The sequence below is a fragment of the Gobio gobio genome, assembly GCF_949357685.1.
Source record: "Gobio gobio genome assembly, chromosome: 7".
NCBI classification, from domain to species: Eukaryota; Metazoa; Chordata; class Actinopteri; order Cypriniformes; family Gobionidae; genus Gobio; species Gobio gobio.
The window spans coordinates 39,761,461-39,777,732 of NC_137103.1; the positions used below are offsets into that span (position 1 = coordinate 39,761,461).

The 16,272-nt window shown below is 39.6% G+C and overlaps 1 protein-coding gene across 1 annotated transcript in view; it reads right to left on the minus strand.

The window, feature by feature from the left end:
• Positions 1 to 212: 212 nt before the first annotated feature.
• mao (monoamine oxidase) overlaps positions 213 to 16,272 on the minus strand; it is a 48,012-nt gene continuing 31,952 nt past the window's right edge. Inside the window, exons 5-15 of the mRNA XM_079822016.1 lie at positions 15,559 to 15,650; positions 15,328 to 15,469; positions 13,335 to 13,484; positions 8,097 to 8,256; positions 5,491 to 5,587; positions 5,331 to 5,384; positions 5,188 to 5,245; positions 5,005 to 5,102; positions 4,778 to 4,889; positions 2,382 to 2,444; positions 213 to 2,291 (exon numbers count right to left, since the gene is read on the minus strand). Of these exons, the coding sequence (XP_079678142.1) occupies positions 2,136 to 2,291; positions 2,382 to 2,444; positions 4,778 to 4,889; positions 5,005 to 5,102; positions 5,188 to 5,245; positions 5,331 to 5,384; positions 5,491 to 5,587; positions 8,097 to 8,256; positions 13,335 to 13,484; positions 15,328 to 15,469; positions 15,559 to 15,650 (1,182 nt within the window). The 3' untranslated portion in view covers positions 213 to 2,135. The remainder of the gene's footprint in view (positions 2,292 to 2,381; positions 2,445 to 4,777; positions 4,890 to 5,004; positions 5,103 to 5,187; positions 5,246 to 5,330; positions 5,385 to 5,490; positions 5,588 to 8,096; positions 8,257 to 13,334; positions 13,485 to 15,327; positions 15,470 to 15,558; positions 15,651 to 16,272) is intronic.

Here is a 16,272-nt window from a genome sequence, read left to right on the forward strand (position 1 = left end):
TTGTATATCTAGTTATTATACCTACTTCCATGTAACTAACATGAGTGGCTGAGGCAGTCCATGCCCTGCTGCGGCTGAAATGAGCTCTCCTCTGCTGGAAGACCCTCATCTGTCATCTCCCCTGAAGGAGGACGTCACGCCAATCAAGAAGCTTGTGACTTTAAAGGGCAGCAACTCAGAGGAGAACTACAAAGGAACGGCATACACAGGGACTGGTGGTAAATCACACTTTTATTATCAGCTTAGTCGCTGGATTTGTACAAATAGATCAAATAATGCAATTACATGACTAGACCATTGGACATTTTTATACGCACACAAAATCAGACAAAGGAGCCTGTCTGTAGCAGGGCAGCTATGCAAACTGGAGCAGGCGACAACAGATTGGGTAAACAGGACCATGTTATGTGGTTTCAGAAAAGCATTAGCAGCACACACAGAGGCACAATTCACTAGCACACCAGGTGGCGGAGTTACAGCAACTACAACATGTCAGGACAAAAGAGTCACCACATCATCAAGTTCACAGCTGACCAACCAAGGTGTAGGTCATGGATAGTAAGCTTTCTTATCCAACATTAAAACCAACAATCAGGAGAGGCGTTGCCTCTGATTCTGTCAGTCCTGTATCATCAGTGGCTTCTTCAGGAAGCTGTAAGTGAGAGCTTTTGATTGTACAGCATGCTGAAGACTAGAGCAGCACACAGCAAGTTTTTAAACGTGTCTTTGATGCAGATTTATCTACCAAAAGACCTTCACAGATCTCTGTAGAGAAATTCTGGTTATGATTGTGTGAATTTTTAGAAACCATCACCTAAAGCAGCCAGTGACTGACCCAGGGACAATGTTCAAGACTGGAGGAGCGCATCAGCACAGAGGCACTTGAGAAATGAGGAATACTATATCCGATTAAGGCACCACAAACAACAGTTACAACGCATCTTTGGAACAACAAAATGTACACACTTCAGGTTTACACACACGATACATTTTATTTTCAAATCCGTCTTATGTTTTGGGCTGCATCACCTTTTCACTGAATTGTCATTTTAAACAATGAAATAGTCTTTTGCATTTCATGATAAATTTGATAAAATACATAATATTATAATTGTTCTGGAAACAATATTGCACAGGTCACTACTACGGTGAGGGAGGGACGCTTTCCGTCTGTCTGTCTTATCTATTACAAAATTGGTGGATTGGGGGGAAAGAAAAACCCTCATTAAACCATTTAGATAAACAGGGAAAGCCTTTATATATTTTTTTAAAAACAACAACATTTAATTTCATTTTAACATTTTTTTACTATTAATAATATACTATGGGATTCTTAGAGAATTGTTAAACAATGGATGGTTGACTGAATGCATGTAAAAAAAATATTTCAAGTATACACTGTTCTGTGTTACATAGAAAAAAAAATTCTAATGTAAAAGTACATTCAAATGCTTTCATGTTTCAATCAGATGCAATCACACACAGCAGCTTTAAACACTGGGACATCCTTCAAATCAGCTCTCTATGACTGATAAACTTCGCTTCATTATACTACCAGACACAAAGCCAGTCTGCACTAATAGTCGTTTGACATTGTCATGGCATGTTGAGAAGTAAATTTGACATGAACAGCCTCTGCTTCTCTCATGAATGATATAGTGAATTGTGCTGAAGCCAATACAGCTTCTGTGTTGTGATGTAGAGAAGATATTCTCTGTCACAGAGTACAACAAAATACATCGCTAAATGCTAATCTAATCTCTGTAATGTTACTTCAATATTTTGGAAGGTTAATGAACGAGTTCCTGAGAACAGCACCTGAAATTAGCAGAGGTAATCAATAAGACTGGTGATAAACACACACACACTTGCACGCACACAATGAATGGTTGTGGAATGTCACCTAGTTTGTGAACACTTTGACAGGGCAATTCCCACATTAACAATTAGTAGCTACTCATTATGCCATAATAATCACTTGGTTAATTTTTAACAATGACTGAGCAATTGTGTCAAATCTCCACTAAGTTACTCAGCCACATAACCAGGCAGTTGTGGCTGTGATTAGATGACTGAATGCCACAAATCACAAGGCCAGGTCACACAGATAACAGGCTGCAAAAGTGGGAGGGGCTTTAGCTATGTGGGAGGAGCCCCTTCTTGTAGGCAACCACTCCTGCAGCTGTGGCCAGAGCCAGGAAGGAGGACACGCCCATAAACGCGAGGAATCCTCCAACGGATGGCAAGTTTCTTTCCCAGAATGTGGTGACAAACGGCCGGGATGGGACATCCTGAGGAAAGGGTTCAGAGTAGTACTTGTTCAAGATCCAATTTTTGGTATATAGATAACGTTTCTTAAAATTCAAAAGTGAAATTCATACCAGTGATTCAGGCTCTGACTGCCAAATTTGACTCGCATGGAGTTTTCCCATTGCGCACATTATCTGGAAGAAAAAAAGCATAATAGTATTTTGAGTTTCACCCTTCGAGTAACAGATGGTAATATCCGAAATCAGACAACGTTTAAAATTGAACCATTTGGCAGTCTCTCTTTATCTTGAGCGAGTGACAAAAAGGGCTTTAGCTTCACATATGATACATGTTGATGGATGGCAAGCATGTGATGCGTGTCAAATTTGAAGAGCTTCCTGTACAAACGCTAGCGTTCACGAATATGGGGTCAGCACGATTTTTGTTGAAAGAATTGAATACTTTTATTCAGCAAGGTTGTATTTGTATTTAATCAAAAGTAACGGTAAAGACATGTATATATTTACAACCATTTCAAATAAATGCTGTTCTTTTAAACTTTCTATTTATCAAATAATCTTTATAAAATGCATCATGGTTTCAACAAAAATATTAAGCAGCACAACAGTTTTCAACATTGATAATAACCAAAATTTAAAGCCCAAAAAAGTGCAACCATCCATTATAAAAGTAATCCACACGGCTCCGGGGGGTTAATAAAGGCCTTCTCAAGCGAATCAGTGGATTTTTGTAAGAAAAATCTTCATATTTAACATGTTATAAAGTAAAATATCTAGCTTCCGGTGGACCGCCTTCCGTAGTCAAGTTTCAACTTACGGAAAAAGCATAACTGGCACGACGATGACGTTGGACGTAGCGTTTGAACTCCGAGAGGCATTACACTTTCTTCATAAGTTGAATACAGAAGGCAGAAGTTAGATATTTGACTTTATAAAGTTTTAAATATTGATATCACGGATAACCTGGATAACACGATTTCACCATCCAGCTAGGTTCATCTCTGATCACCCCCTCAGGGTCGGTCAGAAATCTTGGTGTAATCTTTGATGACCAGCTGTCCTTCAAAGACCACATTTCAAAGACAGCTCGCTCATGCAGGTTTGCGCTGCACAACATCAGGAAGATCAGACCATTTCTAACAGAGCATGCAACACAGCTTCTCGTCCAGGCCCTGGTCATTTCTAGGCTTGACTACTGCAATTCGCTTCTGGCTCGTGTGCGATCAAAACGCTCCAAATGATCCAGAACGCAGCAGCACGTCTTATCTTCAACGAACCCAAAAGGGCCCACGTCACACCACTCTTCATCTCTCTGCACTGGCTACCACTCGCTGCTCGCATCAAGTTCAAGGCGCTAACGCTCGCTTACAGATCCACCACGAGCTCAGCTCCTTTGACTCGCTCCTACGAGTCTATACACCCACCAGAAGCCTTCACTCAGCTAAGGAGCAACGGCTTGTGGTACCATCACAGCGGGGCAGAAAATCCCTCTCCAGAACATTTACATTCACCGTTCCCTTCTGGTGGAACGATCTTCCCACCGCCATCCGAAACGCAGAATCATTGACAACATTCAAAAGACGGCTGAAAACTCACCTCTTCCATGAGCACTTGAGAGTAAAAAACAAAACAAAAAAAAATCCTTTCCTTTTACTTTCCTCTATTCCTTCCCTGTCCTAGCATGTGTTCTCTGGGTAATGTCCAAAACTTAGTACTTCAGGCACTTTTTATGTTTCGTTGCCTCTTCATGACGAATCGCTTTTTGTACTCCTCAGTTGTGAGTCGCTTTGGATAAAAGTGTCTGCTAAATGCGTAAATGTAAAATGTAAATGGGTATTTTTCTTACACAAACATATCGAATAGGCCTTTATTAACCTCCTGGAGCCGTGTGGATTACTTTTATAACAGATGGATGCACTTTTTTTAGCACAAATTTGGGGCTGCCATTAAAAAGCTTGGAAGAGCCAGGACATTTTTTTATATAACTCTGATTGTATTCGTCAGAAAGAATAATGTCATATGCACTTAGGATGGCTTGAAGGTGAGTAAATCATGGGATAATTTTCATTTTTGGGTGAACTATCTCTTTTATATTTCTGTAGTACAGCCAAACACCATAGTTCATTTATAAAGCAGCACATAAAGGAATGCACATGCTCATGTCTCAAGCGTATATGCCAATAAGCTCTGCTGTATTATAAACCAATGTAATTGTGTGTGGGCAGAGCAGCACGTGTCGCCCCACCCTATGCGTCACCCTGCCCCATGCCCAGACTGCGCTATAGGGTTAATACAAAAAAGAACCGAACTAGGACAAAAAACCTAATAGACACAAAGTTTTGTTGTTGAATGTGTAGAACACAGTGGGATTCACTGAGATTCAAACTGAACATGCTAATGAAAGTCAATAAACTTGACAATGTTGAAACAGGAAGTTTGGACGGAACAATTTTTAAAAACATCTTGGATCTCTCTCAGTAACTAAACCCTAATGGCTAAGAACCCACCTCTCTAGAGGCTCTCTCGCCCGCCTGCACGGCCCCCTCCATGTAACCGCTCCACTCTGTGGCCGTTTCAGTTCCTGCAAAGTACAGCCTACCTACCGGCTCCCGCAGGACCCTGAAATGGAGAGAAGCATCTTCTCATGTTGATTTCTGCTCTAGTCTACTCAACAAAAGCAGGCTAGTATAACGCTGAATCAGAGATTCTCCATTCGGAGGTACGGTACACTAACCTGCCGTACTGTGTCATGATACCAGGGGGAAAGTAGGCGGTGTAGCAGCCGCCAGAGTATTCCTCCTCACACCAGTTTTTCTCCTCATAGTGCACAGGCTGCGGAAGAGACCGCCATGAAAGATGAGCATCAAAAAATGATGACACTAAAGGGATGAGATGATTTCTGGTCATGGAGACTCACATGTAGCGCTTCCTCTGAGCCGAGCACACGAGAATAAATCTCACAGATCCTTCTCTTTCTGAAATGGTTGACAGCATTCTGGTAAGAATAATCATTTCAGCAAAGTATAGTGACATATTGTACTAATATGAAAACATTTCTACCTCTCATCTTTTGTCAGGCCAGCTAGTTTCCTAGATTTTCGTGCCAGGATGAAACTTTAAAAGAGAAAGAGCCAGCTTACTTCTATCACCTCAGGCATCTCATTTATTTTGTGAGAAGTTTACGTTCACCCTACAATAGAAAGCTCATCGCTTTACTTACCCCATTATAGCAGGCACAGACCCATCAGGCTTAGTGTCGTCAAGCGTGAGACCAATAGGCGCGTCCTCCTCCTCGATTACCATGCTGCCACAGTATCCTGGAAAAACAAACAGTGCTATTTTAGTAATATTTATATACAAATCTAGGTTTGAATAATATTTTAAATTAGCTTTTATTTTTATTTGAATAATTATGAGCTTTTCTCTGTATCTTTAATTTATAAAATTTATTTAAGTTTTTCCTTTTAAAATGTATACGTATATTCTATTTTAGCTTTATTTAATATAAAACAAATATTTTTCATAGTTTTACGTTTTAAAACGTGTGTAGCCACTTCAGTCCCACTCAGATTGTGTTCAGGGTGTGTTCACAGGTTTGGTTAGATTAAAATTATATTTTAAAATGTTAGTGCGGTTCATTTGATTAAGGGTGCTTTCACATCTCTAGTTCGGTTCATTTGATTAAGGGTGCTTTCACATCTCTAGTTCGGTTCATTTGGTCCGAACCAAGGGCAAACAATTATACATTGTAGCATTTTTCAGCTTTTTTGGTTCCCTTTCACACCACACTGATTGCTTTGGTCCGAACCAGTTGAAACAAACCAAAATGCAGTCACATGACAACATCCACATCACTCATTGGCCATGGCGTATTTCCTAAACTGCTGGTTTTGTCCCTGGCCATAATCTATTACATTGTTTGTATACACCACAATGTGCAAACAATACATTTCTATAATGAAGCGCGAATGCGGCTTGAAAACAACGTTCTAATGCACTGCAAACGGCGAGCGCGCATCGCTTGTCACTTCAAGCGGAGGCGTGCCTTCATTCTTCTTAAAGGTCCCATGGCAAGACATTTTCATTTTATGAGGTTTTTCAACATTAATATGAGTTCCCCTAGCCTGAATATTGTCCCCAAGTGGCTAGACATTTTGATCGGCGTAAACAGAGTTCTGGCTGTCTTTCTCTGCCTTTGAGAAAATGACAGCCCAGATGAGCTGATCTTGAATTTTCCTGTTATGACGTCATAACAGGAACGGTTACCTCCATTTCCTCCGCCCAGAGAATTTGGCACAGAAGTCTTTTTTCAGTTCCTTCTGAACTGTGATCAGTGATTTCTGATGTGGAGATAATTATTCAAGTTCACACAGAACTATTATTCGTGCTGCGGCTTCTCTCTCTCCCGACAGAACGGTGTTTTCTATCTTGTGAGTCATTGTTTTTGTACAACCTCATCGCGTCTATCTGTTCTAAAATGTGCATACAGTCGTGAGTTTCTGCTCAACATCGGCAGAGCCACATCTTTAGAGATAAACCTCACGCACGCCTAACCTCGGGCTGCACTGACCGGTCGGCCTTCAACATCACCGACCGAAATGGTACATTACATGTGTTACAAAGTTGGTAGAATAAGGAGGAAGACGGGCTCAGCGTGACTGGGACTCGTGTTTATTCAGAACTCTCAGATACAAACAAAATAAACTTAAAAACCACGCATCCTCCGCTCATTTCAAATGCAAAGATGTCAGCCAATCACAACAGTGGGCGTTTTTCCTGAAGTCTCACAGCAGACACGCCCCTTGAAACAGGGCATTCAGGCAGAGGGCAAACCTCAGTATAGAAAAAATGCCTTTTATTTCTAAATTATGACATTTTATGAATGTAAAAATCATACTAACAATATACGTACACCTCAGAATACATTATAAAATAAAATAAAAAATCCATGCCATTGGACCTTTAACTCTGACATGCTCATCTTCCAAAAATATTGCCAACGATCTATCAGGTAACACTTCCTCATCCCATAATGCACAACGCAGCTGACTACGACAGCTGGTTTAGTACAAAAATTATCAGTACTTTTTGTAATTGGGTCTGTTCGAGGTCGGATCACGTTCTCACTACAAACGAACCACTCCAGAGTTCGTTTGAAAGCGTACTGAGACGCTTGTTGGGTCCGCTTTTGGTGCGCACAGAGTGCGATTGTGGTTTCACACCTGACCAAACGAAACGCACTTAAGGGGAAAACGAACTCTAGTACGATTCAACCCAACTAAATGAGGCAGGTGTGAAAGCACCCTAAGTGTGAATATTTCCATCCAAACCCTGGTGTGCACCAAACAAGCGAAGCGGACCCTGAAAAGATGGGTCTCGGTCCGCTTCCAAATGAACTCTTGTGTGGTTCGACAGAACTATGAACGCAACACAGACCAAATACATCTAAACAAACCAAAAACCCCCTAAAAAGGACATATTTCTGAAGCATACCGTTTTTTTCCCGTCATAGGAGCTATGCAGCATGCTGCTGTTACGTATTTTATAAACGCTTCACGATTTCTTAGCTGGTCAAAATAACATCATATGTACGAATATACAACAAGCACGTTTAGCCCAGAACACAGCATTATTTTGGATGTTCTTTAAGTTCCATCACAAAATAGGCCTATTTCATAAAATGACAGTGTCAACGCTAAGTGAACCATGACTAATTGTATTATCTTTTTTTGGTCTGGATCAAAAGAACCGAACTACAAGTGTGAACCCCCTTAAATGGCTTTAAAGAGATTTCATTTAAATGGAAAATAGGCAAGAGGTACAGACCCTTATTCCTCCAGAAATTCTCTTTGTAGTACACCATGCATTTGATGACAGAGCCCATAGGTACTCTATGAATGAGCTGGTTCCTCAGAGGGGGCAGTTCAGGGTTGAAATGGATCTTCAAGTTCAGCCCGGGTGGTATGGCAAGTATAACATATTTGGCCTACAAGAACAGAGTAAGAGAGTAAAGCCAATAAAAAAAGACCCATTTTACATATACAAGTGATTTGAGATAGATTTGTGTTAAAAGGACTGTTGAAGTTATAGGTGTTAGGATCAAAGCCCATGAGCCATCAACAACGTACTTAAAGTTGGCATGAAATGGAAGATGTGATAGTCTTTTTCCCCCTATTGTAACATATATCCAAGTGAAATGGCTTCTCGAACAAGAAAAAAAATGTAGGGTGGGACTTGATTTTGTCCATCCGGAAATTATTGTATTGTTGTGTTTGGATGATCTCATGTGAGTGACAGGCTGTCCCGCCCTCATGCTAGTAAACATGTCATCAGAGAAGAGAAGAGAAAAGGAGAGAAGAGAAGTCGTTACAAGATAGAGGGGATGCTATTTTGATTAAAGATTATGTGCACAAATATGTGCACAGATAATAAACGTTGCAACATTCCATAAAAACATTACTTTTTTTTGGAATGCCGCACATAAAAATGTATTTTCTATCTGACAGATTTCTGTGAAATCACACCTGCCTTTGTGACTTTAATGGATTTACATGATCAGAAATGTGCAATTCATACTGTGAGGAAAATAAGTATTTGAACACCCTGCTATTTTGCAAGTTCTCCCACTTAGAAATCATGGAGGGGTCTGAAATTGTCATCGTAGGTGCATGTCCACTGAGAGAGACATAATCTAAAAAAAAAAAAATCCAGAAATCACAATCTATGATTTTTTAAACTATTTATTTGTATGATACAGCTGCAAATAAGTATTTGAACACCTGTAAATCAGCTAGAATTCTGACACTCAAAGACCTGTTAGTCTGCCTTTAAAATGTCCACCTCCACTCCATTTATTATCCTAAATTAGATGCACCTGTTTGAGGTCGTTAGCTGCATAAAGACACCTGTCCACCCCATACAATCAGTAAGAATCAAACTACTAACATGGCCAAGACCAAAGAGCTGTCCAAAGACACTAGAGACAAAATTGTACACCCCCACAAGGCTGGAAAGGGCTACGGGGAAATTGCCAAGTAGCTTGGTGAAATAAGGTCCACTGTTGGAGCAATCATTAGAAAATGGAAGAAGCTAAACATGACTGTCAATCTCCCTCGGACTGGGGCTCCATGCAAGATCTCACCTCGTGGGGTCTCAATCATCCTAAGAAAGGTGAGAAATCAGCCCAGAACTACACGGGAGGAGCTGGTCAGTGACCTGAAAAGAGCTGGGACTCCCGTTTCCAAGGTTACTGTTGGTAATACACTAAGACGTCATGGTTTGAAATCATGCATGGCACGGAAGGTTCCCCTGCTTAAACCAGCACATGTCCAGGCCCGTCTTAAGTTTGCCAATGACCTTTTGGATGATCCAGAGGAGTCATGGGAGAAAGTCATGTGGTCAGATGAGACCAAAATAGAACTTTTTGGTCATAATTCCACTAAACGTGGTTGGAGGAAGGCGAATGATGAGTACCATTCCAAGAACACCATCCCAACTGTGAAGCATGGGGCTGGTAGCATCATGCTTTGGGGGTGTTTTTCTGCACATGGGACAGGGCGACTGCACTGTATTAAGGAGAGGGTGACCGGGGCCATGTATTGCGAGATTTTGGGGAACAACCTCCTTCCCTCAGTTAGAGCATTGAAGATGGGTCGAGGCTGGGTCTTCCAACATGACAATGACCCGAAGCACACAGCCAGGATAACCAAGGAGTGGCTCTGTAAGAAGCATATCAAGGTTCTGGCGTGGCCTAGCCAGTCTCCAGACCTAAACCCAATAGAGAATCTTTGGAGGGAGCTCAAAATCCGTGTTTCTCAGCGACAGGCCAGAAACCTGACTGATCAAGAGAAGATCTGTGTGGAGGAGTGGGCCAAAATCCCTCCTGCAGTGTGTGCAAACCTGGTGAAAAACTACAGGAAACGTTTGACCTCTGCAATTGCAAACAAAGGCTACTGTACCAAATATTAACATTGATTTTCTCAGGTGTTCAAATAATTATTTGCAGCTGTATCATACAAATAAATAGTAAAAAAAATCATACATTGTGATTTCTGGATTTTGTTTTTTAGATTATGTCTCTCCCAGTGGACATGCACCTACGATGACAATTTCAGACCCCTCCATGATTTCTAAGTGGGAGAACTTGTAAAATAGCAGGGTGTTCAAATACTTATTTTCCTCACTGTAAATCATAAATTAACACAACAAATTTGCTGAAAATTCAGCTTCGCCATCACCGTAATAAATTACATATTAAAATATATTAAATGGAAAACAGTTCTTTTAAAATCTAATAATACTTCATAATATCACTACTTTTACTGTGTTTTTGTAGCCTTACAAGCCAGACCCTCATCAAGAAGTTGGGTCTGGGAACTCACCATTGACAGGGCTCAATCCGAGGGGTGGGACAAACAGTTGTCTTTCAGATTCCCTCTGCTCGCAATTGGATAGCACTACAACCAACCAGAGAGCAACGTGAAGTGGAGCTAGTTGATGGATTAAACTTTCGCCGTATCCAGTCGGCAAAACTCAGAGCACATCTTCCTTTCTTAAGAATGACTTCAGTGCCGTTCTTTGTTCTTTTCTTAAAGAAAAGCTTAATTCAAAGTCTTCCAGAGTCACGGCCAAAGCCGATTCGAAAGACTGCCGTTCGCCAGCTTCTTTGTTTACGAGTAGCACGCAGAACCGCCGCAACTCTGCCGTCATTATGTTAAGCCCGCCCACCGACTCTATACACGATGTGATTGGCCTGACCAAAGTTGGTTTTTTCCAGCTCGCAGGTCTACTGAGAGTTACTAGACTACACTCACGGCAAATAAGATTTGCTGCCGCTAGGGTGCGTCTAGATTTCTAGGCTAGGGTTTTTGATCTGATAAAAGCAGACTTGGTGAGCATAAGATACTTATTTTTTTTAAACATTAAAAAAAACCTCACCCACCCCAACATTTTGAAGTGTAGTGTAATCAGTTTTTATTGTTGAATATAGTTGTTCCAGTGTCCCCCCACTGTTCCTCCTCAGAGGGTTAAGCAGCTCTACAGCAGCCTTTAACAAGCTTTCAGCTCAGGAAAGAGGATGTGGCCAGGACAGGGGGATGAAGAGCGGCTTACTGATAACAATCCACCAAGCTTACACACATGCTGATACATAATTCAAAGTGGGACATTTGTCCTTCAAATTAGCCGATTTAGCATTAAGACACTGCCTACTCAGAAGGAGCTTCATTACTGGTTACTGAACTCATAGACTAACATACTACGCTACTACAATTTGTGCAGAATGTATGTTGTGTGTATTATGCAAGTTTTGTGTACATGCACAAAATAAGGGGTGACCCACTACTTAAATACTGTATACAGCAGGGGTTCTCAACCCTGGTCCTCGAGGCCCACTGTCCTACAGAGTTTAGCTCCAACCCTGATCTAACTCACCTGCCGGTAATCCTGATGAGCTTAATTAGCTGGTTCAGGTGTTTTTGATTAGGGTTGGAGCTAAACTCTGCAGGACTGTGGGCCTCGAGGACCAGGGTTGAGAACCCCTGCTGTATACCACAATGCAATGTATTTGAGTTAATCTTCCATTTGATCGAACAGCCAAAGTTAAGACATTTTACACAACTCTAAATTAAAAATATTGTAATGTGCTCACCAATGCTGCATTAGTACAGTAAAACAGTAATATTGTGACATTTTATAACAATTTAAAATAACTGTTTACTACTTTAATATATTTTTAAATATTATTCATGTGATGGCAAAGCTGAATACTTAGCATCATTACTTCAGTGTCACATTCTAATAAGCTGATTTTGTGCTCAAGAAACATTTCTTATTATTATAGATGTTGAAACTGTTTGTGCTGCTTAATATTTTTTTGGAAATTGTGATAATATTGTAACATTATAAATGTCTTTCCTGATATTTTTGATCAATTTATTGCATCCTTGAATACAAGTATTAATGACATGAGTATAATTAGATTAAAGTCAGACTAGTATGTTTCAATGTCGCAGAAGGCCCAAGAGATCTGACTATATATTCAAAAGCATGTTTACAGTCATATATTTATTCAATTGAAATAAATTACTTGTGTGTGTGGGGTGTGTTTCATAGACAACAACTGGACATGTGACATCAACGTAGCATGCTACTGTTTGAAATTTTCAGTTTGTTTTAAAGGGGAGGGTTCTAATGCTATTTCATGCATTCTGACTTATTTATACTGATAAAGAGTTGGATTCTCATACTAAACATAGCCAAAAAACAATACAAACAAAAAAAACGAGTAAGATGTATGATGGGGTATTTCTGTGCCAAATACACTCCTTTATGTTTCGAATAAGGCCCTGTATGATGTCATAAAGGGCGGAATTCCTTGAATGGGCACTTCTCCCGGATGAGTGCATGTGCACATCAACCAGAGCGAGAGCAAAAGCAACAAGCTTCATTCGGCTTACGGAAGCAGTCGGCAGTGCTGTCATTTTGTTTTTAGACCACGAAATCATTAATGTCACTAAAGAAGTGTGTTTCTGGTTGTGAGGGAAAGATAACCTTGTTCAGCTTCCCAAATAACCCAGCGTTAAGGAAACGTTTTTTTGTTTTTCCGGAGCAGCAACGGAGTTCTGCAAATGTGTTTGTTTGTTCCCACTTCCCAGTCATGAGTCGAAACCGCATCAAAAGTCGGTGTCTTGTTGGCAATCGGTGCATATAATGTAAACAACACAAATGTATAGTGATTCGAAAGTTATCCAGGGATAATTCCATGATGTATTGTGTGTGTATGTGTGTGCTTGTGACTCTTTAGCTCCACCCACTGCATGCCTACACGAGCTCGTCTGATTTCGGAAAGAATCGGTACAGAGTATCTGTCTTTTATAATAATGATAAAACTAAAGACTCTTTGGAGATATGAAGGATGCAATACTACTCTATAGGTACTCAAGATTAACATGAGATTGGCAGAAACTGTGTGTGTTATGTACCCTTTAATTATTAGTAGTCAGTACTCAGTATGTACCATGTAGAATGCAGTAAGCATTATGCTAGTAGTATGCACCTTCTCACCTTGTATATCTCTTCATTAATTGTCCTGACCTCCACCAGGTCTCCAGTCTGGTCAATGCTGTAGACAGCTCTGCTCAGCTTCACACGGTCACCCAGCTCTCTCGCCATCGCCTCACTGATTTGATTGGCACCTCCGGCAAACTTGCGCTCCTGTCATATGGGGCAACAGAAAGTTGTTTTCCTGACTTAGCAATAGCTCACACACGCATCATACTAAAGTGTCAGTGCACGTTGGTTAGATATTGCATGCATGATCTTTTTAATAGTCATGTACATAAACATGGAATGCAATTCTTTAATCCACCAATAGGTGTCTCTGTGTGTCAGAGATAGAATGATGACAGAGTTGTGTAATACTGTCCACCATTCACATACCTTATCAGACACATTAAGAATATAAAACAGGTTAAAGAACAGGAACATGCAGACCATAACATTCATTGACAATGCCACCCCATAGGATGTCTTTAATAAAAGAAGTGATAGTTTGTTATTAACTTAAATAAAACTGTCATTTGGTTTATTTGGGTACCATCAAATGACATTTTTGCTAGGAGGCTCCTGCTATATAGTATGTGACCCAGATACAGTGGCCACTATTTCGGTATATTACATAATCAGTTCTGTGTCACAGGAATGAATGGGGACGGCCAAGGTAGTCTCTCTTGAAAAGTATATACTATAATCAACTTGCTTTATAAATAAAATTAATCTTCATAGATTAACAAATTAAATACCTACCCTTTATGAGGACAGTGCTTCGACTGAAAAAATACTGAGAATACTTGCCGCATTATGACTGACTAAAAAATCTACTTTCAGTCTTTCTCTGCCAGTGTTCTTTAAACAATAGTTACTATTTTTGGTATCTGGTTTTTAATATTGGGTCTACAAACAAACCAATTTAAACAATATGTACATATACATAGCTTAAGAATTAGATAAAGCAAAAAATACAAATGAAAATGATTTTAAATAAATCCAATTATAAATATTTTAGGAATGCTAATATTTAAATGATGTATATTTATTCATATATATATATATATATATATATATATATATATATATATATATATATATATATATATATATATATATATATATATATATATATATATATATATATATATATATATATATATATATATATATATATATATATATATATATATATATATTTCTTGTTTTAATATGATTATTAATAATATTAATATGACTAACAGTATTAATAATAATAACAAAAATATTAAATTACTATAAAATAAAATGAAAATAACGACAGAAATAAAAAATGGTATGGAATAAACATAATTATTTCCATCAGTCATAAAAGGATATTCTCTAGTGGTCTAGAAGAAATTAGAAGAAAATGAGAATCTGAGAATCACTGATGTCTAACCTGGCATTATGTATTATTTAAATAAATTTTAATATGCATTGTGAATATTTTTCGGGTGAACTAGCCTTTAACCCAATGTACCTCTTTTCTCTGTACTCATGACAGCAAAAGATTTCTCTTTCTTCCACAGGAACTCAGTTTTTTTGCTTGCCTTCCAACTGGGCCCATTTTGAGAGCTGTGGTTAGCTAAATAAGGGGTGAAGACTGAACGGTGACAGTGACTATTGGACTTGGCAGGAACATTGGATTGAACAGCTACTGCTTGATTTATATGCTTTCCTGAACTGCCAATATTTCTAAAAAGACACTGTGGTGTGAGGACGCTAAAGCCCCATCTCTCAGCCGCTTGCCCTGTCGCTCTCGCTCTCCCACAGATGGTAATTATACTGTAAACACAAGAGCTGGTGTGGTGAAAAAAGAGATGCACAAAAACATGCTGTGCCAACGTGGATGTCATGAAGGTCATATGTTTGGCGTATAATTAACTCTGCTCTTTAACAGAAAATTAAACAACCGTGATAACAGTATCCAAACATTACACAACAGGCCTACAGCTTCTATGAGATAAAATACTGTTGTATGAAGACTTACCTGTCCTCCATTGGTGGTAGAGAAGATTCTCATTGTGCCTCCGCACTGCTTGACGTACCAAAGGAACCACAGAGCAGACACCTCATGGGGCTCGGATGTCACGTTCACATTAACAAACAGAGTGGCAAAGTGACGAGCGGCCCTGAAAGCAATCCGTTGGTAAAGGGATATGCCATCAACAGCCAATATGCCACAACAATATCCTGATTTTAATTGGTCCCTTCTCTTTACCTGGTCCAGCAAATCTTGTCAAAGAGTTGCTTCATGGTCATCTTGTCCCATTCTTCGGCATGAGGGGCCCTCCACGGAGCTTCTTTAGGAATCTAAAGTGCACATTTGCTATTAGGCACTCCGACAGTTCATTCACTTGACTAGTTCACGCAAAAATGAAAATGATCCCATAATTTACTCACCCTCAAGCAATCCTAGGTGTATATGACTTTCTTCTTTCAGCCAAACAAAATCAGAGTTATATAAAAAAATATCCTGGCTCTTCTAAGCTTTTTAATGGGGGTGAATGGTACCCTAGGTTTTGAAGCCCAAAAAGTGCATCCATTTATCATAAAAGGAATCCATATCGCTCCAGGGGGTTAATAAAGGCCTTCTGAAGCGAAGTGATGCGTTTTTGTAAGAAAAATATCCATATTTATGACTTTATAAACTATAGTCCCTTGTTTCCAGTAACGGTCATATGCAAGTCTACTTCCAGTGGAAGAGTGACCTCTGACCTGACATATGACGTATTGATGAACGTGTAAGCGCAGAGGATAGAGGAAAACAAAACACTCGTCACAAATTAGATGTCTAAAACGAGAATTTTTAAGGAGAAAAGTAAGAGGATTTCGATGTCAGAGAAGAGGATCTTGAGTTTGTTGCCCAGCCCTATTTGTTTGAACTGTGAGAGGCATCTACTCTCACCTAAGGGTAGGTTTACATGACAACAAT